The sequence below is a fragment of the Dasypus novemcinctus genome, chromosome 25, assembly GCF_030445035.2.
Source record: "Dasypus novemcinctus isolate mDasNov1 chromosome 25, mDasNov1.1.hap2, whole genome shotgun sequence".
NCBI classification, from domain to species: Eukaryota; Metazoa; Chordata; class Mammalia; order Cingulata; family Dasypodidae; genus Dasypus; species Dasypus novemcinctus.
Genome location: NC_080697.1, coordinates 61,407,626 through 61,435,422, shown reverse-complemented (window position 1 = coordinate 61,435,422; position 27,797 = coordinate 61,407,626). Strand labels below are relative to the sequence as shown.

Here is a 27,797-nt window from a genome sequence, read left to right as displayed (position 1 = left end):
GCATAAAATTCCTTTTTTGGAATGATGGAAATGGAAATGTTTTGGTAATGGATGGTGGTGATGGGAGCACAACACTGAACTCAATAGCACTGAAATATATATCTGAATGTAATGAAAAGGGGAAACGTTAGATTTTATAGATAGTAACAGAATAAAAATTTTTTTAAAAACTCATAGAACTACACTACATAGTAAACCCTAAGTTAAACCATGGACTTTAATTAATAGGACAATTATAAAAAAGTGCTACCATCACTTGTAACAAATGTTCCACACCAAGGCAAGACGTATGTGGTGGAGTGGTGCATGGGAATCCTGTATTTTACGCATGTTTGTCCTGAAAACCCTCAGCTTCTCTGATAAAGAAGGAAAAAAAGATTATACATGAAATACCACTAGACAAGTACTTCTACTATGAAACATTTTTTTCTACCAGCATAAGTAACCCACGACATGAGAAAGCTAGATTATTGAGATGTGCAAACTTTCCTTCTGATCTCTACAGATTAGCAAATGAGAAACAAGCAAAAATCTGCTTCCTTTTCCAACTTCTGTTTACTCTCCACCATTTTCTGTCTGAAAATTAAATTACACACTTTGTTTCAAGTTCCTCTCACTCATTCTAGCTCTGCTGCCTGAACTGTAAACAGCAATATTTTCTCAATCCCCTTTATTCTCTCCTCCCAGTCAATCCTTCAACATTTATAAATTTCTCTAAATTTCAAGTATGACAATCCTTCTACCTTTCTTTCTTTATTGCTCACCTCAAATTTCTCTTCCTATAGAAAATTCAGATGTTTTAAGTGGCGCACTCACCACTTGAGCAAAGGAGAAGAAAATTCAAGTTCAACCTTTACCAAATTTCCTAAAATCCTAACGCATTGCTCTGTTTTGCTATACCTCCGCCTTGGTTAGCTGATCGCGGAGTTTCTCTACTTCCTCCCGGAGCTCCCGGATAATCCGTGCATTGGGGTCCTCGTTGACCACAGCGTGATTCACAATGTTCTTGGCTCGATCTGCGTACCGCAGAGTTGACAGGGTCTCGTCGTAGTTGTCAGCTGCTGGGCTCACGGTAGCTACCATCGCCGTCTTGCTGTTACCCCCGAGGCTGTCCTACACGAGAAGAAATCGAACAGCAGTTTAGAGGTAGAAGAAAAACTCAAATGACAAAGTTTGTGGGAAACAGTGCAATAACTTAGCAAGCGCAAACACATGATTTCATGACAAATGCACATACACTGACTCCCAGCCCATGCTGTTCCCTCTATGTCAAGCTACTTTTCTAAAAATAGGAGCTTTGGGTTTTTGAGAAAGGACAGAGAAATGCAAAGGAGCCTACATTTATTTCAGTTTAATAAAATTAATTCTAACTCAATCTGTCCTCTTTTAACAGGCTGCATGATACCACAAGTAAGCATAATAGAGTAAAAAAGGATGACTTAAGTTCCTACAAAATCTTCCTTAGAGAAATCGAACAATTGTGGTATGTGAAATCTCTGAGCGCAGGGATTACCTGTAATCTCCTAGACAACAGTTTCTGTACCTGGAGTCTGTGTGACAACTAAAAAAAGTGCTGCTGCCGAAAGTATCAAAAAACTTTGGAAACTTTTTAAGCCTGAAGTATATATTATATTCTTATGAAACAAAAGATATGTTGAAAGTACTTTTTTTCATTCCCTCTAATAGCACTTCAAAACTACTAAAACAGTTTTTGTGTTCTATACAACCTCTTCTAATTTCAGAAAATGGCACTGAAAAATACTCATCTTCATTATACTAGAACTGATAAGTACAGTGCAACGGGCTTTAGAACTGGCTTCCGTTAAATAAGGGAAAGCACTTCACTTTGGAACATTAAAAAGAGCTAGACATAACCCAGAATTCTGGAGCTCGATTAGAGAAGCCTTGGGAAGTCAAGTGCGCCCCACTCCGCCCTGCCCGTGTGGGCGGCACGAAGACGGCCCCAGACCCACCCCTCCGTCCACACCCTGCAGCGCCCGTCCCCATGTGGGCAGGTCTGCGATTCCGCTCTATCACAGGACACGGGAAGGAAGGCCCCTTCTGAGAGCAGAAGGTAAAAGAGCAGCCGGTGCCAGAGGTGCAGCCGAGGCCGGCCCGCAGCTGGGCGCAGACCCCGCTGGGTGACCCCGCAGGGCGCAGGCAACTGCAGCCCTGGCAGGAGCACCCAGACCCCTGCCTCGGGAGCCGCCTGTTTATATAGTACCAGAATCCTGGCTTTCCACAGAAACTACAGCGAAGATAATTACATCTTTGAAGGAAATACAGTTCAATGCATGAAAAGGAAGGAAACAGAACTTATTTGGGCTTTAGGAAGCAAAAAGCTATTTCTGAGAAGCTTTTGTGATTGCTTGTTTCTCTCCTCACTGATCTCACATTGTTGGTGTGCCTGCTTTGGCAACATTCAGAAAAATGCCAGGAAGAGTCCCACACATTTAAACCAACTCAGATCGCCATTCTGCCCCCAGCAGCACTGCGGTGGAGAGCTGCCCTTCAAAGAACCCCTGCCTTCCGCTGGCCCACACTAGCAGAAAAGGCCACTGTGTAATGCTGGGTCTGTAGCAACCACCACCACGGGAGAGAAGCGGGCACATTGTGCTTCAATTTATGCTGAGATAAGAAAAGCTGGCAAACAACAAATACTTGATATTTTAAAAGCCCTTATTCATGAAGCAACAACATGCTTATATTAAAAAATGGCCTCATGCCATCAGCAAAAAGGAAAGAACAACTAAAGATCTGGCACTCGTTCACCGAGAAAGTATAAAGCTTCTTGTCTATTCTTTAATTGTTTAATTAGGCAAATTAGATAAGCTTTGTTTCAAATGTAGCAACTGCAAATTAAAAGGCACAGGAAAGAAATTTAATTTTGGAAGTCAGAATTTTTTAAAACTGAAAGAACTCTTTGAAGTCATCTAATCAAAGTCTTTTTTTTTAGGAGGTGCCAGAGATTGAACCCAGGACCTCGCCATGGGAAGCAGGAGCTCAACCCCTGAGCTGCATCCACTCCCCAACTATTTCATTTTACAGAGAGAAACTGAGGCCCAGGAAGACTGGCAGATGTACCAACGGCCCTAACGCTGGCGCAGAGGAGAGCTGAAAGCCTTCGTCCACCTCTCATCAGCTTACCATCCAGCGGGGTACGGGCGCCAAGAGGGAGCTGCGATGCTGAAACGGAATAAATGCACCATGGCTCAGGAAAACACGGACAGGGAGAAAGCTCAGTCTTGGAAAGTGACATTTGAGACCTAAAGATGACTAAGAATAAGCCTCACCGGGGAGAGGGATGAGGGCAGGGAGCTAGAGAGACTGCGAAAAGGGAGAGTGTTCCAAACAGAAGAGGAAAGTCTTAGAAGAAAGCACTCATCGCTGAGCTGGAATTTAGAATACCAAGCCGAAAAAGATGAACAATGCAAAGAAAGAAGCGGTCATGTGAGTAAGGCCCTTGCAGGGCACCAGTCGTTAAAGAACGTGGACTTCATCCTGGGGGTGTGTGGAGATGAGGAGGAGATTTAAGCGTATTCGGTTAGGAAGGTGGAGAATGGATTACACTGAGAGAGGCTGGAGGGAAGCACTGCTCTCGCCATCCACGTGGACATCGTGCAAGTGGCAGAAGGAACGCAAAGAAGTGGATCAATGTTTAAAATGTCCTTCCCTGGGCATTCGTTACCAGAAGTGACTTGATGTTGAGAGGTCCACACCAAGAAGACTACAGAGAGAAGCAGTCATTTCAATAGGAAATGGTTCTATAGCAACCCCACGCCAAATGAGCAACCATTCAACCCTCCCCGAGAGAGCAGCACTCACTTCTATCCACGATCAAAACAACAATACTTGTTTTCTGATTATCAGAGGTTATAAACATCAAGAAGACAGTTATAATGCAAATACAATGCAAAATAACTGTAAAAAGAAATTACAAATCCTACATAAGATTAGGAACTTCATAAATTCAATGGACAAATGAGTATCAGGGAGAGTAAGACTAGGAATTGACAGAGGAAAAAGGAGCAATCATAAAAGCCACTGCGCAGGAGAATGACTAGTATAGCAACAGAGTTAAAGAAGCCTTTGGGACAAATGTTTAAATTTGGAATATGTTTTGCAAAAATGCCTCTACTTATGATCTTGCTGCAAAAGTAAACAATGATGTAAACAAGATTATACAAGTTTTTAAATATAAAACAATGACAAAAACCCAGCAAATAATTGATACATTTTTAATCTAAGATTTAAACACATATGGGAAGCAGATGTGGCTCAACTGATAGAGCGTCCGCCTACCACATGGGAGGTCTAGGGTTTGAACCCAGGGCCTCCTGGCCCGTGTGGTGAGCTGGCCACGCGCAGTGCTGATGTGCGCAAGGAGTGCCGGCCCATGCAGGGGTGTCCCCCTACAGGGGAGCCCCACGCGCAAGGAGTGCGCCCCATAAGGAGAGCCGCCCAGCACGTAACAAAGTGCAGCCTGCCCAGGAGTGGTGCCGCACACACTGAGAGCTGATGCAGCAAGATGACACAACAAAAAGAGACAGATTCCGGGTGCCGCTGACAAGAATACAAGCGGACACAGAAGAACACACAGTGAATGGACAGAGAGAGCAGACAACGGGGGGGGGGAGGAATAAAAAATAAATAAAAAAGAATTAAACCCACAGAAGTTGCAATTATAACCTAATTTTAATAAACAAAAAATTTTAAAAAGCTTTTTTTTAAAGTTTTTTCTTTAATTTCTATCAAATTCTGGTAAAAATACAGCTGTTTCTCGTTCTCATGAAAAGTAACTTTCCGTAAGAAGCATGTAGAGTAGGCAAAGGCAGATGGGCGGTGCCGCTGGCCCTGATTCCAATCCTGGCCCTCGGCCGACGCCTCACCTGTGGTGCCCCCGCTATCATCTGAGGATTAAATAACGCACTGCACATGGAGCACTGAGCGTGGGACTTGGCTTTCCTCAAACAGGTGTCTCCTGACTTTAACCCGTAGACACTTTAACTGCGTCTATTAAATTAACAAAAGTTATTTCCTATTGTTAGTTTAAAGGCTCTGAAGTAGCACCACTGAAACAATAAGGAAAATTAATACTCAGGCACATCAAGGGCCTAGTCATGTATGGTGAGGAAATGTTACTCTGGAAAGTCTGAGGAAGAAGTGCCGACCTTACTGAGATTTCTCCTGGAAATTAAACGAGTGAGTTTTTAGGTTAATTACTGACACATGAACAAATCCGTACAATTATTTCTTTGGTAGTAAAATGTTTTGTAATGCTACCTCAATTCAAGAGTTATTTACAAATGGTTTTTAATTATCAAAATTTGCTTGATTGTTTAGCCTTCTGTTTTAAATTTCTAATATTAATGAAGTTTGCCCAAAGAAAGTAATCTACCTGATTTTCTACTGTGGGGAATTTATGCAATTTTTAAAAAACGATTTATCTTATTTATTCCTCCCCCCGTCATTGTTTGCAGTCGCTGTGCTCTCTGTCTGCTCGTCTTCTCTTTAGGCGGCACCAGGAACCACTCCTGGGAGCTCCCACGTGGGGGAGGCGCTCAACTGCCTGAGCCACCCCAGCTCCCTGGTTTGCGCTCTCATTGTCTTTCTTCTCTGTGTATCTTTTGATGCATCAGCTCACCGTGCCCACCTGTCATGCCAGCTCGTCTTCTCCCGAAGGCACTGGGAACTGAAACCGAGACCTCCCACGTGGGAGGCAGAAGCCCAATTCGCTTGAGCCACATCTGCTTCCCAATGCAATTTTTTTTTTTATTTCTCTCCCCTTCCTCCCCGCCACCCTCCCGCCGTTGTCTGTTCTCTGTGTCTATTTGCTGCGTCTTCTTTTGTCCGCTTCTGTTGTTGTCAGCAGCACGGGAATCTGTGTTTCTTTCTGTTGTGTCATCTTGCAGTGTCAGCTCTCTGTGTGTGCGGCACCACTCCTGGGCAGGCTGCACTTTCTTTCGCGCTGGGCGGCTCTCCTTACGGGGCGCACTCCTTGCACGTGGGGCTCCCCTACGCAGGGGACACCCCTGCATGGCAGGGCACTCCTTGCGCACATTAGCACTGCACGTGGGCCAGCTCACCACATGGGTCAGGAGGCCCGGGGTTTGAACCACGGACCTCCCATGTGGGAGACAGACGTCCTAACCACTGGGCCAAGTCCACTTCCCCCAATGCAATTTTAATACTACCCTTTTTTCAGAACTTGCTCACATTTACTTAAAGAATGTTTTCACTGAACAAAAGCATGTTCAAACGAGGAGGAAAATTTTAGAGAGCACAGTTGAATACTAGTAAGCCAGTGAGAGGGTATAGAAAAAAACCTACTTCCCTTTGCAAACACTATTCTCTAAACAAGTCAAGGACTGTCCAAAGTTGTGTCCTCTACTAAGCTACTCAGGATCCTGTGTTTAATTCATCTTTGTACTTACAACTCCTAACACAGGTAACAGGTATTAAACTCCTGACAAATGAGAAAACAAGCCATCTCAAGACTACCCCACCTTGTAAGATGCACATGGCATGTAAAATTATTTCCCTGTCTTTAAAAAATAGAATGAAAGATTATTAGGTAAAATACTTTGTTCTAGTTGATACCTCCACCGGAGGTAAACTGTCATTAGACATATATCCTCTAATTCCACTCCAGGGTCCAACACACCACACTCCTCTCTCAGGACTAAAGGAAATCAGCGTTGTGATTACTGTGTATAAGAATTTAGTGATTATCAATCTGGATAATGATGGGTGAAATAACTTGGAGGGATTAACAGTTGATTCTTTTATCCTTCCCTTTTACAAACAACAAAAATATGCCAGCAACAATAAAACTTACTTTGAGCAGCCAAGTGAGAACTGAGTCACGATATGGAACAAATTTATTCTTGTTTTTGCCAGCACCCTGATCCGCTAGGGCTGAGATAACCAGACCAAGGGTTGTGAGGGACCTGAATGGTACAAGACATCGTAAGTCATAAAAAAACAATACGTCAAACGTCACAGTTCAGCACAAAGATCGAGCAAGGAGGTTTCCTCATGCCTGCACGTGAGCAGCACTGCTGTCGGCAAAATGCTGCTCACTTTAGAAACCAGCTTTAAGCAGCAGGGATCCTGCTAAACACTACTGTATGCAATAAAACTGCTCAGCACAATTATTTTGTAGATAAAAATGTGAGTTATAAGATAATTATACAAACTCTACGTATCTTTTAGAAAGGGAGCCAAAAACAATACAGTTAAAACACAATAAAGGACGGAGAGATCAGATGGATAGACAGACTTTCAAGAGTGGCGTCGCAGCCGGATGAAGGTGTTTCACCCTCTCCAGTTAGTTACGACGACTCGCCATGTGTCCTTCCAGGAGCCGTGAGGATAGAAAGATTCCTGCCCGCAAGAAGCTAACAGTTATCAAGAGGGAGAAAACATAGCACAGGAGACGGGAACAAAACGTCCCTCCCACGCAGACAGCAGGCACGAAGGGAAAGCCTACGGTGGGTCTCGCAAGCAAGCCGCTGGCACCGAGGCGGTGCCCGGTCAAAATCAACGGGCAGACTCTCGGCTGGAGGCCGGCCGCGCACCGAGAACAGCGGCAATGCCCGGGCAGGGGGCGTCGCCCCCAGGGGTGGGGGGCGGAGGGGGCCAATGCTGCCAGTACCGGGCCCGGCGCAGGGCCACACCAGGCCAGCCCCGAGCTCAGGCTCCACCCTGCCGCGAACCCAGAGCCGCTGCCTCGGGACGGGACGGACCCGGCCCCCTCCTCGGCCCCCCCAGCGTGTCGACCAGAGAACGGCTGGGCCGCAGGGAAGCTCGGGAAAGCTCTGCACGGCTCCTCGCCGCGGCCGGCCCACTGTCCAGCGTCGGCAGCCCTGGCTTCAGGCAGAGCGCCGGCTTACTTGTTGATGTTGCTGCCTTCCTTCAGCCTGTCACCTGCAGCCCCCGTCTTCGTTGCTCTCTCGCTGCCGGCTAAGTCGACCAAGCTCAGCTTGCCCACCTTCTCTCCAGACGTCTGGAAAGCAAATGGACAAACACCAAGAGGCAGCTGAGGCCCACAGAAGGGACACCGCCTCCACTGAATGAGTTTATTGTCGAAATCCTTTACCAAACCCTTCAGTTATGTACTAATCCGGACAGAGTGAAAGCTACTCTCAGAAAAAGTCTGAAGCGACCCCAAAAAAATTTTCATAGCGGGAGCAGGTGAGCAGCGCCTCCCACAAGGGAGGTCCCAAGTTCGGTTCCCGTGACCTCCTAAAAAACAGAACAAAAAACAACAAGCAAAACAAATGAAAACACCAACTCAGGGAAGCCAGTGAGGTGCTGGTTTCCCACATGCAAGGTCCCAGGGTCAGTCCCTGGCCCCAGTACCGCAAAAGAAAAATTTTTTTCATAGAGAAGTATACAAAAGTACTTACAAGAAATAAATACTAATGATTTCAACTATGCTTTTAAGAATTTTATGAATGTTTACCACTAATCCTAAAGTAAAATACAATTCTTGATGTAGAAATACTAATTTTTTTATATAATAGAAGAATCCTTCAGTAAAAAACACTTCCCAAAGCTTTTCAAATTACCTATATGTAGTTATTCATATACACCCTTCTTTCATATTGCTTCATAATTTCAAATATTAAATTTACAGTTTTCCTAGGTAAGACACACACACTCACAAACTGGAAAATGCTAATATTTTCCTTTATCAAAAATGTACTACTATCAAATCTTAGCAAATATTACACATAGCAAATATTTTCTATACTCTAGTGGAAATCCAAGAAATGGGTAAACCAATGCTAAAAACTGCAATAGACTAGATCATTTTTTAAAACCTGCCTATAAAATGTATGACATAAACATGTTGCTAACAAAAGGATAGTGTCCCAAATCAAAAGCAATTTTTGTGTTAAAAAAAAAAAGTCTTCAGTATGTTTTTTGTTTTATGCTAAAAAGGAAATAGGAGACAAAGGACTTGTACAATAATCTTACTGTGATGGTAAAAGAAGAAAAAACATGTTATAACAAATGAAAATCCTATGCCCAAATGTAACAGTTTTGCCAGGGTGATTATTTTAGCTTCTGGTATTTGAAACAGATTTACTGAGGAGAGATGCTCCTAATAAAATATACAAAAATTCACATAAAAAGTAAGAGGAAAAATACAAATGTATGAGTCAATGGAGAAGTCTTCAGTGTGGTAGAAGCATGTACACCTCTGTCTGTTTACCATTCACAAGATTATTCTACAAGTCTAGCAATTTTATAGTGCAATTTCCCTAGTACAATTTATTCCTCCTAGTACTTAGCTGTTTAGAAGGCAACATTTCAAAAAAATCTCCAATAAATCCGCTAGAATACAAGCATTACCTTATACAGTTGGCCTTCACATTTTAGCTAAAAACACGTGTGGTAGTAGAGAGCAGGCGCCACGGCCGGCCTAGCTGGCAGCTGGCTGCAGAGAGGCTGGGGAGCACACCTGGCAGCCGCAGAGCTTTCCAGCCGGGGCTGGGCAGCTGGCGTAGGTGCTGCCGGCCAGGCGCACGTGCGCGGGGTCTGGAAAGCAGAAGGGGCCTCTTTTCTTTTAAAGCCGGTGTGTAGGGTCACTTCTACCGGCGTGCCCAGCTCCCACGAGCCCAGCGCAGCAGCAGCGGCAGTGACCGCTGGACTCCTGTTCCTGGAAGGCAGCCGCCGGGTGTGCCCTGAACTCACTGCTCTCGCCCCGGCTCAGGGGAGACGGTGGATCGCCTCAAGTGTTGTTCTGGGAATTATTCCTGGAGATTCAGCTCAGACCTCACTCCCCCTCTGATGCTCCCAACGACTTTGTAATCACCTAATTCCCTACAATAAATCCCTTTCTGTTGACTTACAATGGCTTCTGTTTCTTACAGTCCTAATTGGTATATGTCTGCACAGGACTTTCATCTAACACCTGAAGAGAATAAGATAAACCTAGAGCCACTTTTAAATTGAAAGTAAATTAAAATAAGGTCATCTTGGCGAGGAGATGCGGCTCAAGCGGTGCACTGCCTGCCTCCCACACGGGAGGTCCCAGGTTTGATCCCCCGTGCCTCCAGAAAACAAAGAAAACACACAACAAGCAAATAAAGGAGAAAACCAACTCAGGGGGCAAACACGGCTCAGTGGTTGAGCTCTGGCTTCCCACATAAGAGGTCCCGGTTCAATATCTGGCCCCAGTACCTCAAAAAGGAAAATTAAATTAAATTAAAACAGAACAGAACAGAAAGGAACAGAATAGGGTCATGTGAGCACTTACCCCAGACTTCACGTCATATAAAGTATGTGTGAGGGTGATTTTGAAGACCGCGTGGGACCGGCTGCTCTCCTCATTCATGTTGGTTGCAGCAACTGTACGAGATTTGTTACCCTCTGACATCAAAGACTCGATATCCTAAGTGGAAGCAATTTAAAGACACACATTTCATACTTGTTTAATAAACATTAAAAGTTTCACCGCTCAGTCCACCACATTTGCAGTTTGCATTCTATTTTTCTGTGAATGACAACTCTCACAAAGTACAACCCCAATAATGCCTTTGAAAACTCAAAGGAAAAACAACATTTTCTGAAGGTGCAGAAGAAAGTAGTGTCCATCACCTCTGACTCAGAATTAGCAAAAAATCTTAAATGCTACACTCAGAGTCATACAAGATGGACCAAGAAGTCATACCAATTCTTACCTAATTTAGAGATTTGAAAAAACTTAAGTTTTCTGTTTTTGTATAAAATTTTATTGAAGTATATCATACACATGTACATATATAATCAGTAAGTGTAGAATAAAAATTGTGAACTATAAAACAATGCGAAAAGAAATACTAAAAGACCTAAACAAATGGAAAGAAATTCTGTGTTCATGGACTGGAAGAATAAATATCATGAAGATGTCAATCCCTTTCAAACTGATTTATAGATTCAATGCAATACCCATGAAACTTCCAACAGCTCACTTCGCAGAATTAGAAAAGGCAATTACCAAGTTCATGTGGAAGGTGCACCCAAATAGCCAAAAGCATTCTAAAAAAGAAGAGCAACATGGGAGGAATTTCACTACCTAACCTTGAAACATGTTACAAAACTACAGCAGTCAAAACAGCATGGTGGCAGCAGACTCCGCCCAGTGGTCAGGGCGTCCGTCTACCACATGGGAGGTCTGCGGTTCAAACCCCGGGCCTCCTTGACCCATGTGGAGCTGGCTCATGCGCAGTGCTGATGCGCGCAAGGAGTGCCCTGTCATGCAGGGGTGTCCCCCTGTAGGGGAGCCCCATGCGCAAGGAGTGCGCCCCGTAAGGAGAGCCGCCCAGCGCGAAAGAAAGTGCAGCCTGCCCAGGAATGGTGTCGCACACATGGAGAGCTGACACAACAAGATGACGCAACAAAAAGAGACACAGATTCCCATGCCGCTGACAACAACAGAAGCAGACAAAGAAGATACTGCAAATAGACACAGAGAACAGACAACTGGGGGGGAATGGGGAGAGAAATAAATGAAAAAAAACCAGCATGGTAACAGCATAAAGACAGACACATCTATCAGTGGGAGAGAATTGAGAACTGAGAAATAAATCTCACCTCAACAGTCAAATAGTTTATGATAGACCCACCAAACCCATACTGACAGGACAAAACAGTCTCTTCAACAAATGGTGCTGGGAGAACTGGATATCCATAACCAAAAGAATGAAAGACCCCTATCTCACTCCCTATATAAGAATCACTCAAAATAGATCAAAGACCTAAATATGAAAGCCAGAACCATAAAACTACTAGAAGAAAATGTAGGAAAACATCTTAAAAACCTTGTGGTAGGTGGTGTTTTCTTGGACCTGACACTCAAAGCACAAGCAGCAAAAGAAAAAAATAGATAAATGAGACTTCCTCAAAATTAAACACTTTTTTAAACTCCTCCCCAAAGATGGCTCCCTCATCTGCTTTGCTTGTTGTTTTTTGTTCACTGACTAATTCTTGTTTGTCTGTCTTCTTTAGGAGGTACCAGGAACTGAACCCTGGACCTCTCCTGTGGAAGGCTGGTGCTCAACTGCTTGAGCCACATCCAGTCCCCTCAAAATTAAACACTTTTGCACCTCACAGGACTTTGTCAAAAGGGTGAAATGCATGTGCATGATTGTTTTTTAAATTCACATCTTAAATAAAAACATACTTTAAAAATAAGAGAAAATTAAAAGTTTTCAAAATTAAAAAAAAAAAAAAAAAAAAAAGGGTGAAATGGCAGCCAACTCAATCGGAGAAAATATTTGGAAATCACATGCCCATGATATATAAAGAGATGTTACAACTCAACAATAAAGACAATGACCCAATTAAAAAATGGGCAAAAGACTTGAATAGACATTTGTCCAAAGAAACAAAACACATGAAAAAATTCTCAACATCACTAATGATTAGGGAAATGCAAATCAAAACTATAAGGAGATATCATTTCATACCTTTCAGAATGGCCACTATTAAAAAGACAAAGGACTACAAGTGCTGGAGAGGATGTGGAGAGATAGGAACACTTACTCACTTTGGTGGGAATGCAGAATGGTGCCACCACTGTGGGGGACTATTTGGCAGTTCCTAAAGAAGTTGGGAAGGGAAACGGACTTGGCCCAGTGGTTAGGGCGTCCGTCTACCACATGGGAGGTCTGTGGTTCAAACCCCGGGCCTCCTTGACCCGTGTGGAGCTGGCCCATGCGCAGTGCTGATGTGCGCAAGGAGTGCCGTGCCACGTAGGGGTGTCCCCCGCGTAGGGGTGTCCCCCGCGTAGGGGTGTCCCCCGCGTAGGGGAGCCCCACGCGCAAGGAGTGCGCCGCGCAAGGAGTGCGCCCCGTAAGGAGAGCCGCCCAGCATGAAAGAAAGTGCAGCCTGCCCAGGAATGGCGCAGCCCACACTTCCCGTGCCGCTGATGACAACAGAAGTGGACAAAGAAACAAGACGCAGCAAATAGACACAGAGAACAGACAACCGGGGGAGGGGGGAAATTAAATAAATAAATCGTTAAAAAAAAAAAAAAGAAGTTGGGAAATGAAGTCATGAAGCATATGACAAAATGGATGAACTTGGAGGACATTATATTGAGTGAAGCAAGTCAGACACAAAAGGACAAATACTGTATGATTGTATTACTATGAATTGAATATATTATGTAACATTGTATGATTCCATTTATATAAAATGTAAACATTAATCAATTTATAAAGATGAAATTTGATTAGTGGTTAGGTGGGACTAGGGAAGGCACGCTAAGGAGTAGAGAGGTTTTTCTGGAGTAATGAAATAATTCTAAAATTTTTTGTGAAGATGAATGTACAATGTTATAATTATACTAAAAGCCATTGATTATAAACTTTAGATAAAGTGTATGGTATGTGAATATATATCAATAAAACTGCTTAATAAATAAATAAATAAATGCATAAAATAGTCAGAAGTAGCAGAGATGTACAGCAGGGGAAACAGAGATTGAGGGATAAAGAATTTTCTTGTCTGTTTTTTACTAGTATTACTGAAATAATGAAAATGCTCTAATGATTGAAATGATGGATGCACAAGTATGTGATTATACCAAATACCATAGACTGTTCACTGGATGAATTGCATGCTTTGGTAATATGTGAAAAAAATTAAATATACAATTAAAATGGAAAAAAATGTTGTGAACTTACAAAACAAACAAGCATATCATTATATGGGGCTCCCACACAACACCCCACCACCCACACCTCGCACTGTTGTAAAACATTGTCAAAATATCACTAACTATACCCCATATCTAACATTTGGTATATTTTTCACCCAACCCATACTGATAATATTAACAACCTGCGTTAGTATTACATATTTGTTATAATTCATGAGAGAACATTCTCATAGTTGTTCTGCTAATCGCAGTCCCTCTTCCTGCACTGGATTCCCTGTGTTGTACAGCTCCTTGCTTTGTACAGTCCATTCAAAGTGTACTCAAGGGGAACCGATACAGCTCAGTGGCTGAGTGCCCGTGTCCACAGACGAGGCCCCAGGTTCAATCCCTGGTACCTCCTTTAAACAAACAAAAAGTTTACAATCAGTTGGCTCTCATCAAAGAGCTGTGTGGTCATCACCTCAGTCAATTTTAGAGTGTTTTCATTACACCACAAGGAAAAACCCCATATTCTCTTTATACCCCCTGTTGCTGTCCCTTACAATTGATGTATCTTCTTTGCCACTGCTACAAAAATATTATGATATCACTGTTAACTATCATCCAGAAGTTACAGTAGTATAATTTTCTCATGTTATCACCAGATTCTTAACACTTTGTAAAAGAAGAACTTTCTTATATTTATACTATTAACCACAATCTTAATCCACCACTGAAAAGGTTTTATTTTGGATTACAGAAATCCAAATTTATTGTTTAAAAAATTAAATTATACAAATACAAAATAACTTTGTAACCCCTTCATCCAGGCCTTGGTGTATACCTTATCAGACCTTATTTTTAAAATGAGAATAGCAAAAGACTAATTGTATGCATCAATTTACTACTTGTTTTCTATTCCTGCTAAAAAAGAGATAGCGTGATACAACAGAAAGGTCAAGGGACTTTTATTTTTTAAAACATGTTAACAAGCTTTAAAACAGTTACATTTAACCAACCTGAACTTTAGTTTCATAAATACATCATCTACCTCATTAGGATTTTTAATGAGAAACAAGAAAAATGATATGGGTGAAAGACTGTTAGTTGTCTCCTTTTATCTGGTCTCCTCTTTTCAGCAGAAGAGCTCCAGCCTTCATCCGAGCACTGTGCTGCAGAGCTAAGAGATTACACTTGGGCACCAGATATAGCTCAAGTGGCGGAGCACCTGCTTCCTATGAATAAGGTACCAGGTTCAATCCCCAGTACCTCCTAAAAACAAACAAAAAAACCCAGCTCTCACTGGGGAGCAGATGGAGCTCAGTGGTTGAGCTCCTGCTTCCCATGTACGAGGTCCCAAGCTCAATTCCCAGTACCTCCTAAAAATAAAAATAAAAAATCTCTTACTATCATAGTCAACTTGTTGTCATTTCCTACCTAAATTGCTACATTTTTTGTCTTTCTGTTTTAATACTATGTATATAAGGGAACATAAGAGTCTATTTAATTGTCCTTTTTTATTTTGTTCCTTACGCAGAGACCATATTTATCACCAGTAATGCTTCTGTCTCAAGAGGAGGTCCTGGGTTCAATCCCTGGTACCTCCTTAAAAAAAATTTTAAAAAAAAGATTACATTTCCTAGACTCTCTTGCGGCTCAACCTGGCCATGTAACTAAACTTCAGCAAATGAGACACAAAATATAATCCAGGCCACTTGGAGATTCTTTTTTTTTTTTAATTTTTTTTGTTTTTGTTTTATCATTTTGTGGGAATTCTTAAAAGGGGGTGGCATACTATCACATTTTTTACTCCAGCCACCTTGCACTTTGAGAAGGAGGGCATTACGTGAGGGCTGGATGAGTGGAGACCTGGAAGTAATGTAGACGCCAATAACTTTTCTGGAGTCAATATACCAGCCCTGAAATGTATGTGTATGTGTATACATATATACTTATATGTTCATGTGGATAAATATTGAATGTATCTCAGCATACATTGAGAACATCTACTATATACCAGGTACTTTCTAGACACTGAGGACACATTACAAACAAAACAGGTAATAATCCATGTTTTGAAGAATTTACATCCTGTTATATTTTTTCTGTTATATGTAGCCAAACATAAACCTGACATGAATAAGTAAAAACACTTTCAAAAAATCAGACTTCTATTTTGCTGTATAAATGGGAAAGAAGGAAAATGTAACAGTGTAAATTAAAAAGGACTGAAAGGAAGGAAGAATATTAACTCAAAAAGATGTACGAAGAGGCACCAGAATGGAAAAACTACAACAAAAGTTAAAATTTTCAATTTTCTAGACCCATTCCAAATCCATTTTAAATCCATTAAATCTGATAATCCTGAGGTTTAACATAAAAGCTTCATTCTGTTTTGCCTACATTTATTCAATGGTCTCTAATCTACTCTCTCATCTATAAATTCTGTGTTGAGCCTTTTTAATTTATTAAATCAGCAAAATGCCTTTTCATACTTACCGAGTCCTCACTAAAATTTTGATGTCTCCCCAATACTGCATAAATAAGCTCTCAAAAAACCATCATTAAAATAACAATACCGGGAAGTGGATTTGGCCCAACAGATAGATCGTCCGCCTACCACATGGGAGGTCCAAGGTTCAAACCCCCCGCCTCCCTGACCCATGTGGAGCTGGCCCATGTGCAGTGCTGATGCGTGCAAGGAGTGCAGTGCCACGTAGGAGTGTCCCCTGCATAGGGGAGCCCCATGCACAAGGAGTGCACCCCATAAGGAGAGCCGCCCAGCACGAAAGAAAGTGCAGCCTGCCCAGGAATGGTGCCACACACACAGAGAGCTGACATAGCAAGATGACGAAGCAAAAAGAAACACAGATTCCCAGTGCCGCTGATAAGGATAGAAGGGGTCACAGAAGAACACACAGTGAATGGACACAGAGAGCAGACAACGGGGTGGGGGGGGAAGGCGAGGGGAGAGAAATAAATAAATTTTAAAAAATAAAAAAATAAAATAAAGTGATTAAGTAATGCTCCTGTAAATTTTTTAATTAAAAATATCACAAAGTTAAACAACAAAATATCTCTTACAGTAAGTACACTTAAGTACTTCACATAAAGGATGTTATTACCTCGTAGCTCATCACAGCCAGTTTAGAAAGTCCATCCACATAAGGTCCCAGCACATTATGCTCTCTGACTTTTAAAGTTTGCCGACTTCTGTTCATTAAAAACAAATAAACAATTTTGTAACAATAATCTATTTTTAAAAGGGTTCAAACATTCTCTGCAAATATATATACTGAATTAGACAAATATCTTAAATACATAAAACCAACCACCTTGATTCCAAAACATAAAGTCTTGACTAGTAAGAAAAACTTTACAATGTGGTAAAATACCACATCATTCAAAAGGGTACACTGTGGGATGAATATTTACTACCACAAAGAATGCAGAGTCAAATAAATACAATCTAATTGTCTTATCACAGAATGTGGTGCAAAGAGCAGAAACTCAATAAATGTTCATTGTACAAAGAAAGGAAAACGACAGGCCAATCTCCATCATGAATAGAGATGCAAAATCCTAAGCAAAAGACAAATGAATCTAGTGATGATTTAAAAATAAAACACAGGGAAGCAGATGTACTCAAGCGAGTGGGCTCCTGCCCACCATCTGGGAGGCAGGGCTCGATTCCCGGGGCCTCCTGGTGAAGGCGAGACAGCGAGGGATGCAGCAGACCAGGGGGCGGAGGCGGCTCCAGCCACGGGCGCCTCTCCCACCCTGGAGGCCCCGGGATGGGGTCCCGGTGCCTCCTGAAGAGAAAAGACAAGAAGAGAAGACAAGCAGACATGGAAAGAACCCAGCGAATGGACACAGAGCAGACAGCAAGCACAACAAGCACGGGGGCGGGGGGGGGATGGAACTGTTTAAAAATAAAATAAAACAAAACACAAAATTGGGCTTATCTCAGAGTTGCAAGGTTAACTTTGGGAAAAAATAGAGATTCATGTACTCCCACCACATTGACAGGAAAAAAACACTGAAAACACTAAAGGAAAAAACAGAATACCTGACTCATTTCAATAAATGCAAAAAAAGGGTTTGATAAAATTCAATATTCATTCATGGTTTTTAAAAAAACACTCAGCAAACAAGGAATCAATAAGCCCAATAAAGAGCATCTCTGAAAAGTTAGAGCATAAAACATACTTGATATAAATCAAACAATATTTGTTGATGGTGAGATTAAAGGTGATTCTTATTTTTGTGCTTTTGCTTATTCATGTTTTCTCCCATGAATATGTATTAATTTTGAACTCCAGCTCTTATTTTTAAGTAAATGAAAGATAAAATGAATTATAGTGCTTAAAATTCTTCAGGAATTCCCTGTCGCCTAGGCTTGAAATCCCTGCTCCCTGACCGTGCGTTCGAGCCCACCTGTCCCCAGTGCAGCGAACCCTCAGCTCCGGGCCCCCCAGGAGCAGGAGCAGTGACAAATTAAGTTCGGGGCTTGCAGCTCCTAGCATAATTCCTGTCACGGGAGTTACTTGATGAGTGAGCAACTCAGCTACAAAGTGAAAACAAAGGAGAATACGGTGATTTTTTAAAAAACACTCTAACACATTGGCCTATGTGATTTGGAGAAAGAGTTCTAGTTAAAAAAAATTTCCTTTTAAGTCAGAAAGGGAAAGGAAGAAATGATGATGAAAAATATGTGAAATGAACAACTAACACAGAAAGTGAACCCAGACCCTACATCTATTTTCTACAAAAGAGAAAACAAGTAGAGGCAAATGAAAAAAGATAAATACACACACAGAAAGCAGAGACGCTGATGATAAGATAATGAGGAATCCTTATGGCAAAGGGAGGGAGCGCAGGGCTGTTTACCACCCTCCAGGAGACTGACTGTAAGATCTCGTCGAAGGATTTAGAATCCTAGAGTAACCTAGGATCAGTCACTAGAAACTGTACTTATTCCTACATAACTGTAGATCGAGTAGATACAAAACAAATATTTGAATTAGTTGTGACCCAAGGATACATTCTAACTTTTGTCCCTTTCATTTCTTCCAGTTCCCAAAGATAATGTATCATTATCCTCAAGATGATGTATGCTGTATTATCTCATAACACAACTTATATTTCTATACAGGGTAGGTACTGAATTAATAAAATCGGTAATTAAATTTTTAAAATGAAGTTCTCTCCAACAGTCCATGGCTGAAAGAGATATCCTTTAGAGTTTTTTTTTTTTTTTTAAGATTTATTTTTATTTATTTAATTCCCCTCCCCTCCCCCAGTTGTCAGTCTTCTGTGTCTTTTTGCTGCGTCTTGTTTCTTTGTCCGCTTCTGTTGTCATCAGCGGCACAGGAAGTGTGGGCGGCACCATTCCTCGGCAGGCTGCTCCCTCCTTCGCGCTGGGCGGCTCTCCTTATGGGTGCACTCCTTGCGCGTGGGGCTCCCCTACGCGGGGGACACCCCTGTGTGGCACGGCACTCCTTGCGCGCATCAGCACTGCGCATGGGCCAGCTCCACATGGGTCAAGGAGGCCCGGGGCTTGAACCACGGGCCTCCCATGTGGTAGACGAACGCCCTAACCACTGGGCCAAAGTCCTTTAGAGTTTTTAATCATTTACTTTGACTCTTCAGAAACACTACAAAAATTCTCTAGAAACTTTAACAGGGGCTCTAGCAACAATAGCTAATCCTTACCAAGTACTTAAAGTTCTAAGTTCTCAAGCACATCGTCTCTCTCTAGCCTCACAACAGCGCACTGAGATTTTATACACTATTATCCACGGCCCTTTGTACAACTTATGCCTGGAAAGTGTAAGGAAACTGCTCAACAGGTAACAAGTGGAAGACCTGGAGCTCTGTGACTCCAAAGTCCATGCTGTTAATTACTAAACTATACACTAGAGAAACACATGCATTACTAAAGACTACTAACAAGTTGCAGATAGTAAAGCCCAAGTTATAACTGTGGAATACAAAACAAAAGGGTGCACATGTATAAGGCCAGTTGGCTCAGAATTTCCAGGCCATGCTGGATCTCAAAGAAAGTGATGGTCTTCACAGCGGTAAGGAAAAGTACTTAAGGCAGACAAGAAAATGTACAGGGGCACACTTTTAGCCAGATGGGGTCCCTCTGTTCCCATCTTGACTGCTGTGCATGTTACCGTCCAGCCATCCTGCACTGCGGGGTCATCTCCAGACAAGGGATTTCTTGCTATCCACCCATTCCCACGGGCTGTTTCCTAGGCCTCACTCGCTCTTACTGACTTTCTAGTGGACAAATGCCTACTCAGCACAGAATTCATCAAGTACCCGCCATGGAATCTTTCCTTCTCCTCCAGGCAAAGTCAGTCCTTCCCCCTCTTTGCTCTCACAGTATTCTGCACGAGCTTCCGTCACAATTCAAAAGCATTTGTTACACTGTATTGTAATTGCTTGTTTATAAAACTCTCATCCTGTCTATATTTGTAAGCTCTTCCTCAATGCCTTGGACAGTACCTGACATATAACGATCGCTCAATAAACGTCTGTTAAATAAATATTTGTACAGAAGCACTAAGTGCCCATTCAATCTCCTTGTGAAAGGCCTGAAGATCATTATCTTTTTCAAAGAAAACAGATGCCAATGAGGAATTCAGAAGTTCTGTTTTTCTCTTGATTGAACATCAGCACGAGTCAGGGTCTTTAAGATCATCTTTTCTTGATTAACTTCTTCATCCAAACATATTTACTCCCCCCGCCCCCGCCACTGTCCTCAGGACTTTCTGAAAGACTCAGCTCCCGCATCTTTGACCTTCCTAACGTCATTTTTCCATCAATAGGCCATTCTCCTATGGCCATTGTTGCATTTTATTAAAAACTGAACTCGCTTTGCAACAGAGATTTTTCAGGTACTTCCACATCTTTCTCATCAGGTTCATTTACGACAGCAGAACCAGAACACCATTTTTCAAAGCTTTCCAATACTTATAAGCCATCTTCTTTTTCAAAGTCTACGCCATGAAATCATGAACTTTTTGTTTTGATGGGGGTGGTCTTTAAAATGAACTATCCTAAAGTCCAGGTTTTCATGTATCTAATTATGCCTCTTCCTCATTTCAAACCTTACAAACAACCAACTAAATTCCACTTGAAAATACCATTGATTATATACTTTGGATGGACTGTATACTTTATTAATATGTATTAATAAAATTGATTTGTTTAAAAAAAATTTTTTTTAAAGAATGAAGGCAAAATAAAATCACTCTCAGATAAAGAGAAAAAAATGAAAAATAAAAAAATTAATTGTTTAAAGGTCCCAGTTATACTTCTACTAAAAAGACTTGATTTTCATTTCATTTGTTGGTTTGTTTTAGCTTTGGAAGGAAACCTGAGAACGGCTGTGTGATGCCTGCTGGTAAACACTCCTTCCCTGGCCCCAAACTCCTCTCTAATTTCAAGAGCTCAAAAGTCACTGAAAGAAGCCACTCAGTGTAACCAATATTACATCCCTAAGACTGTAACTAGATGGTTTTCTATTGGAGTTCAATATAAAAATGTCACTTAAGCAATTAAGCAATATAGTCCATAATGCTGTAACACAAAAATCTCATAATCTTTTACCCTTTGGGATCAAGAAGGTCTCTAACTTTCTCATTATAAATTTCCATGTAGGACACTTCTACTTTAAAATTCTGCTCTTCATTTTCCTCTTTCTGAGTTCGTTCAAAGAGACTACTGCAAAGTCTTGGGATTAATCCAGGTTGGTCAGCTGTGCCCATCATAGTATAAGATTTTCCGGATCCTAAAAAATGCAAATCATAGTTATTATTGTCTCTTTGGAGAGTTTAAATACACAGCCCTCCTTGTATTACTCATAATAAATTACCAGCAAAATGTCCAAAATACAGTAAGAAAAATACCCGAATATAATGATGAGAATAATTGCAGAAGCCTTCCTAATGGACATATGAAAGTCAAAATAAACATCACTTTAGAAAGAGGGGGGAAAAAACACCTTCTTTAATAACATTCACACTTTTTTAAAAAATTGCCTAAAACAACTGAAAAACAGTAAAGTTTTAAATATTTTTCTAAAATTAACTGGTTAGATCCACATGATCAAAACCATTTTGTTTGCTCCCAACCACTAATCATAGCTCAAAAAATGAAGATTAGTCCTATAGCCCCAGAGAAAATCAGCTTACTATCCTTTGGCCATAGTGAGGAAACCATAGAATAATGTTCTTTTTCTAATACAGAATTACTTTTCCAATTGAAATATATACCCATTAAATAAAATTTAGAAAATGCAGGAAAGTAGAAAAGAAAAACAATGTATTTCCCCATAGTTCTACCACCCAAAGGAAATAACTATACATCACTTAGATCCAATTCATTTTCCTCTTTTTAGTAGCAGTCATTTTGTAAACACGCTTTCAATAATACAAGTTCCTGCTTTTGTCACTTAACACTATGAAATTATCAGAATATCTAAAACTGTTAACACTTCATTTGTACCTTCCTACAAGTTTTCACACATTAACGCATTAAAACAACCATATAAAGAAGGCTTATTATTATCCACATTTTACAGATACGGACAGGAGGTGCAGAGAGGTTAAGTCATTTGCCCAAGAGTCGAAAGCAGTAAGTGGCAGAACCAAGACTGGAACTGGAGTAGCCCGGCTCCAGAGTGCGGTTTCGTAACCACTCCATGATTCAGTGTAAAGGTTCCGCATGTGATTTCATATTACCAGTCTGTCCATAGGCAAAGATACATGCATTGTAGCCATCAAACGCATTCTGCAGGATGTTCTCCCCAAGGCACTTGAAAACATCGTCTTGACCTGAAAGAGAACGAGAGAGAGACAGGATGTTTTAAACCAAATGACTACGTGAAGAATGGAAGCAAATAAAATACCTTCAAAAATGTACAATCACCTTATTTATTTCCAAACAAAACTTTTAAACATGATGAATGCTTCCAAAGGCTTCTGTCTTCAGGTTATTTCTAGTTAGCACATGACAGAAAATGAGCAAAAATTTCCTTATAATACCTACTTGAATTAAACATTGACTAAGTATCTCCTACAAAGAAGAAAGCTAATGAGCTAGTTACTTTATAATCAATTATTATAAATATCTGAAATTTATACTCGAAATCTAAGTGGATCTGAATTTAACTACATATACTTAGCTAACGCTTTTATTTGGAGAGTGCTGAAGTTCAAAGCTATCATTTATACCAATCCCTTCTCTTGCTCTCCTTCTCCTCAACGATAATTTCTGATTATAAAGTTTATTCATACCAGCTAGGAGAGGGAGGAAGAATTTGACAGTTTCTTTCCACTTTCAATTATGGACATAAATAACAGGGTTAAATCCTCTTCTATAAACCAAATTAGGTATGACAATAATCAAATGTGACACTGGCAACTTATTCAACCTGTCTGTGCCTCCAATAAAATATAAAAGAATTGGATACTGATATCATTCCATTATGTCTCACTTCCTAGTTAATTTATGAGAAATCATACTTCTGATATGAAGCAAGCCTTAAAGAGCCAGTTTGACCAAGTGAACCTTAACTTCTTTTTTTAAAAGAAACTTTTCATTATGGCAAATCAAACATACACAAAAACAGAGCAACTAAATAAGATATCCCCATGCAGATATCACCCAGATTCAATGATTACCAGCACACGGTGTCACCTAAACCCCCGCCCAATTCCCGTCCCCCCATTTAGTTTTAGTCTTTTGTTTTGAAATGATTTCTATTTTGTAAGAATATAATAAGGAACACTCATATACCCTTTACCTAGAGTCATCAATAGTTAACATTTTTATTAATAATTTTTTGTTAGAGATGTTGTAGGTTTACAGAAATATACATATGAACCAACTTTTTGAAGCAGCTGTAGCACTGTTCTTTCACATAACGAAAGCCAATATGATGATACCCGGTATTTAAGAAGCACTGCTTAAGAAACAGGCATCATAAGCAGTTAGTACGAAAGGAAATTAAAGACTGTCCTTCTAGTCCAAAACCTGTGGTAAAGGGGGGCTTAAGACAGTCGTTACTTAAAATAACGGAGGAGACTTCCAGTGCAAAAAGCAATCCAGAGAGAAGACGGCACACCGCTCTCCACTGTGACACTGTGAAGCGTGAAGTGCCTCCAGGTCGCCAAGGAGCCTGGCTAACGCACGTGGCCCTGCCGGCAACGCCCTCCCGCCACTCCACTGCAGCCAGGGGAGGTCAGCGGCCACTGTGCTCCTGGCCGCGTGTGGGCCTGAGCGTGAGATCACGGTCCCTGTGGGGCTGCTACTACAGCCTCATCATCTCATGCCAAGAGCACCATGCCCGACACCCCATTCCCAGTCTATGTCAAAAGTCTAAGAGAGCAAGGACCGGCGGACGTTATCTGGGTAGTTTTTAAAGTTACACAAAATGATACTATGAGCTCATGATAAAATATTGAAACGTTTTTTTATATTATCAGTAGTTAATAAAATGCTGTACTCTATTACCTGCAAACTTTTCTCCAACAGATTCATCCATAGACCAAAAACAATGATCATAAGCAAACACCTGTTAAAAATGAAAATAACTGTATTAGGAATAAAGCCATAACATAATTTAAAATGTTAGAACAATGTTGTAACATTGACAATGTTGTTTATAATGAAATAAAAGCAGCATCCTCTTATTAATAGAAATAAGTTATTGAATATGCAAATTAGTCTTATAATACAGATTTATGTTTAACATGAAAACCTAATCATGGAAGTGAATTTGGCTCAACAGATAGAGCACCTGCTACCACACGGGAGGTGCAGGGTTCAAACCCCAGGGCCTCCTGGCCCATGTGGTGAAGCTGGCCCACGCGCAGTAGCTGATGTGTTCAAGGAGTGCCATGCCACGCAGGGGTGTCCCTGTGTAGGGAAGCCCCATGCGCAAGGAATGAACCCTGTAAGGAGAGCCACCCCATGTGAAAAAAGTGCAGCCTGCCCAGGAGTGCGCCGTACACACGGAGAGCTGACGCAGCAAGATGATGCAACAAAAGAGACACAGATTCCTGGTGCCGCTGACAAGAATACAAGCAGACACAGCAAATGGACATAGAAAGCAGACAACTAGTGGAGGAGGGAAATAAATAATAATAAAATCTTAGGGGGAAAAAAAACAACCTAATCACAATGTCAAATGACAAAAAGGCTATAAAAAACAATATGTAAATATGACTATTTTACACAGAGAGTTTATATACATACATAGTGTTTATTTTTGCTTGTAATATTAACGATCATTGCTTTCTTTATGCTTTTGTGTATGTTTTGTATTTTTACTTTTGTGATTTATTTTTTAAACTTTTTATTTTGAAATAGTTTCAAACTTACAGGAAATATGCAAAAACTGTTAAAACAGAAAAAATACACAGAACTCCAATGTACCCCTGTAGCAGTTTGATATAGATATGAATTCCAAAAATAGACCTTGGATTATGTTTGTCATCTGGTTTGTACCTGGGCGTGATTAAGTCATGATTAGGGCTTTGATTGGGCCACATCATTAGGGCACTGAGTCACCACCCCTTGGTGGGTGGGGACTCACAGATAAAAGGCATGGCAAAGGACAGAGTTGAGGGTTTTGATGTTGGAGTTTTGATGTTGGAGTTTGATGCTGAAGCCTTAAGCTGGAGCCTCGGGAAGTAAGCACACAGAGGAAAGAGAAGCAGCCCCAGGAAGAGAAGAACCCTGAGCCAGGAAGAAGCAAGACTCTGGAAAGGAGGAACCCAGGAAGCCTGAACCTCAACACAACGGCAGCCAGCTTTACCAACTATTAGCATTTTGCTACATTTGGCGTCTCACTGATCTAATTATATCTACCTATCATGTGTATCTGTTTATCTCTATCGATCTGACCTATCTTCTAAACATTTGAGAGTTGGGTCCAGAGTGTTCCTCTAACACTTAACACTGCAATGTGTATTTCCTTACACTAGAACACTCCCTTATGTAACCACCTTAATTATCTATTAAGTGTAAGAAATTTAACACTGATAAGGCATACATAACCAAAGAAAGCAGATTTTTTTTAAAAGGAAAAAAATTTTAATTGGTCACTAGAATAATGATGAAATTGCTTAAATGACACACTCATATGTCTCTTTAAGGAGTTTAAAAGTTATTTTTTTTTAAGATTTATTTTTTTATTTATTTCTCTCCCCTTACCCCTGTTGTCTGCTCTCTGTGTCCATTTGCTGTGTTCTTCTGTGTCCACTTGGCATTCTTGTCAGGGCAGAACTGGAAACTGTGTCCCTTTTTTTTTGTTGTTACATCTGCTTGCTACATCAGCTCTCAATGTGTGCGGTGCCACTCCTGGGCGGGTTGCACTTTTTTTATACTGGGCGGCTCTCCTTACAGGGCGCACTCCTTGTGCATGGGGCTCCCTACACGGGAGACACCCTGCATGCATGGCACTCCTTGTGTGCGCAGCACTGCGTGTGGGCCAGGTCACCACATGGGTCAGGAGACCCTGGGTATCAAACCCTGGACCCCCATATGGTAGGTGGACGCACTATCAGTTGAGCCACAACCGCTTCCCAAAAGAATTTTTAATAATTCATTCAGTTCCCATTTTGTCAAGTCTCCACATTTGGGATCTTTTGCTGTGATTCCTCATGAGGCTTTTCCTCCTCCACCTTTCCACGTCAGCCTGCAGGCTCACTGGACTGAGAGTTGGTGTTCCATAGTTCACGGGCTGCCTGTTATCCCGCTCCCTAGGGCCACCTTCCGTGACCATGTGCTGCCCTTCCCGGTCCTGAAACCCCAACTTTGGTCCTGTCAAGGCCAGGGTCTCTGCTCCCTCCTGGTAACGCCGACGCCAGGACCACGCTGCGACGTAACCGTTCTTAAACCTCCACTCATGGAGAAGCCCCGCCCAGATCACTTTCCCAGGAGCTTGGCACCCATCCTCGGTGGCATGAAGGTCACCAGCCTGCAAGAGTGGACCTTCCAACCAGCGCAGAGCCCCTGTGCTGCTCCCAGAGCGCACTACGAACGCCGCCTCCACCCAGCTCCCGGCTGGTCCCAAGCATATGAGGCATGATTTCCACATTGTGAAACATTTCGTCTACCCTTCTAGAGTTTGGAGTTGCAGGAGAATTTTTCTACATCAACTTGCAAAGTATCTGGACCAGAAATCTAAAGGTTTTTTTGTTTTGTTTTTAAGAAAGGAAATTAGATAAGATGGTAAACTATATATCCTTCCCCCTTGCATTAACTCAAAATGACGGGGGAGGAGGAAAGGACAAGAGTGGAGAGATGAAGAGGGGAAAGAGAAGCAAGTTTTGGAAGCAAGAGAGCTTGCTTGCAGCTGGGTCAGGACTGAGAGAGCCCTGCACACCAGCAGTGGTGGGACTGGTGGCTGGGGCTGGGCAACAGGCAGCACACTGCAGAGAGCGCTGCTGGGGCGGCGCTGGGGCACAGCGGGGTGGAGGGACCCTGGCAGCCAGAAACAGACGGGCCAACAAGACATTAATGATGTGGACCAATGTCACAGCAGCATTATTCCCAACAGCCAAGAGGGAGAAGCAACCCAAGTGTCACATTTTGATGACTGGAAGTGCAAGAACTGTAAACATTAATTTTTAAATTAAAAAAAGTAACCTGAATATATTCATTGCTTTGCATGAAAATGAAGCTTTTGAAGCTTGTGAGGATTTAAAAGTCGAAGAATAATTTGCATAAAAAGTTAGACTCTTCTTCTAGGACTATGATCAGTCTCCATGCTGAGTTCTCCAGGTTTACTATATGCTCACACAGCTGTGTATCTGAGGAGAAAAAAAATTGTTTTCCATAAGTTTTAGATATTTTTTAAGAGTGGCAAATCAGGGAAATGACTTTGGCCCAGTGGTTAGGGCTCCGTCTACCACATGGGAGGTCTGTGGTTCAAACCCCGGGCCTCCTTGACCCGTGGGGAGCTGGCCCATGCTCAGTGCTGATGTGCGCAAGGAGTGCCTTGCCACACAAGGGTGTCCCCGCGTGGGGGAGCCCCACGTGGGGGAGCCCCACGTGCAAGGAGTGCGCCCGTGAGGAAAGCTGCCCAGCGTGAAAAGAAAGAGCAGCCTGCCCAGAATGGCGCCGCCCACACTTCCCA

At 41.8% G+C, this 27,797-nt stretch overlaps 1 protein-coding gene across 2 annotated transcripts in view; it reads right to left on the bottom strand.

The window, feature by feature from the left end:
* KIF13B (kinesin family member 13B) overlaps nt 1–27,797 on the bottom strand; it is a 180,565-nt gene that overhangs the window by 132,070 nt on the left and 20,698 nt on the right. Inside the window, exons 2-9 of one of the 2 annotated variants that reach the window (XM_058288052.2) lie at nt 24,167–24,227; nt 22,393–22,485; nt 21,260–21,440; nt 16,762–16,849; nt 10,271–10,405; nt 7,896–8,008; nt 6,839–6,950; nt 901–1,113 (exon numbers count right to left, since the gene is read on the bottom strand). In XM_058288052.2, coding sequence (XP_058144035.2) covers nt 901–1,113; nt 6,839–6,950; nt 7,896–8,008; nt 10,271–10,405; nt 16,762–16,849; nt 21,260–21,440; nt 22,393–22,485; nt 24,167–24,227 — 996 coding nt within the window. Of the gene's footprint in view, nt 1–900; nt 1,114–6,838; nt 6,951–7,895; nt 8,009–10,270; nt 10,406–16,761; nt 16,850–21,259; nt 21,441–22,392; nt 22,486–24,166; nt 24,228–27,797 lie in introns of those variants that run through there. The other variant, XM_058288054.2, reaches the window with a different exon arrangement.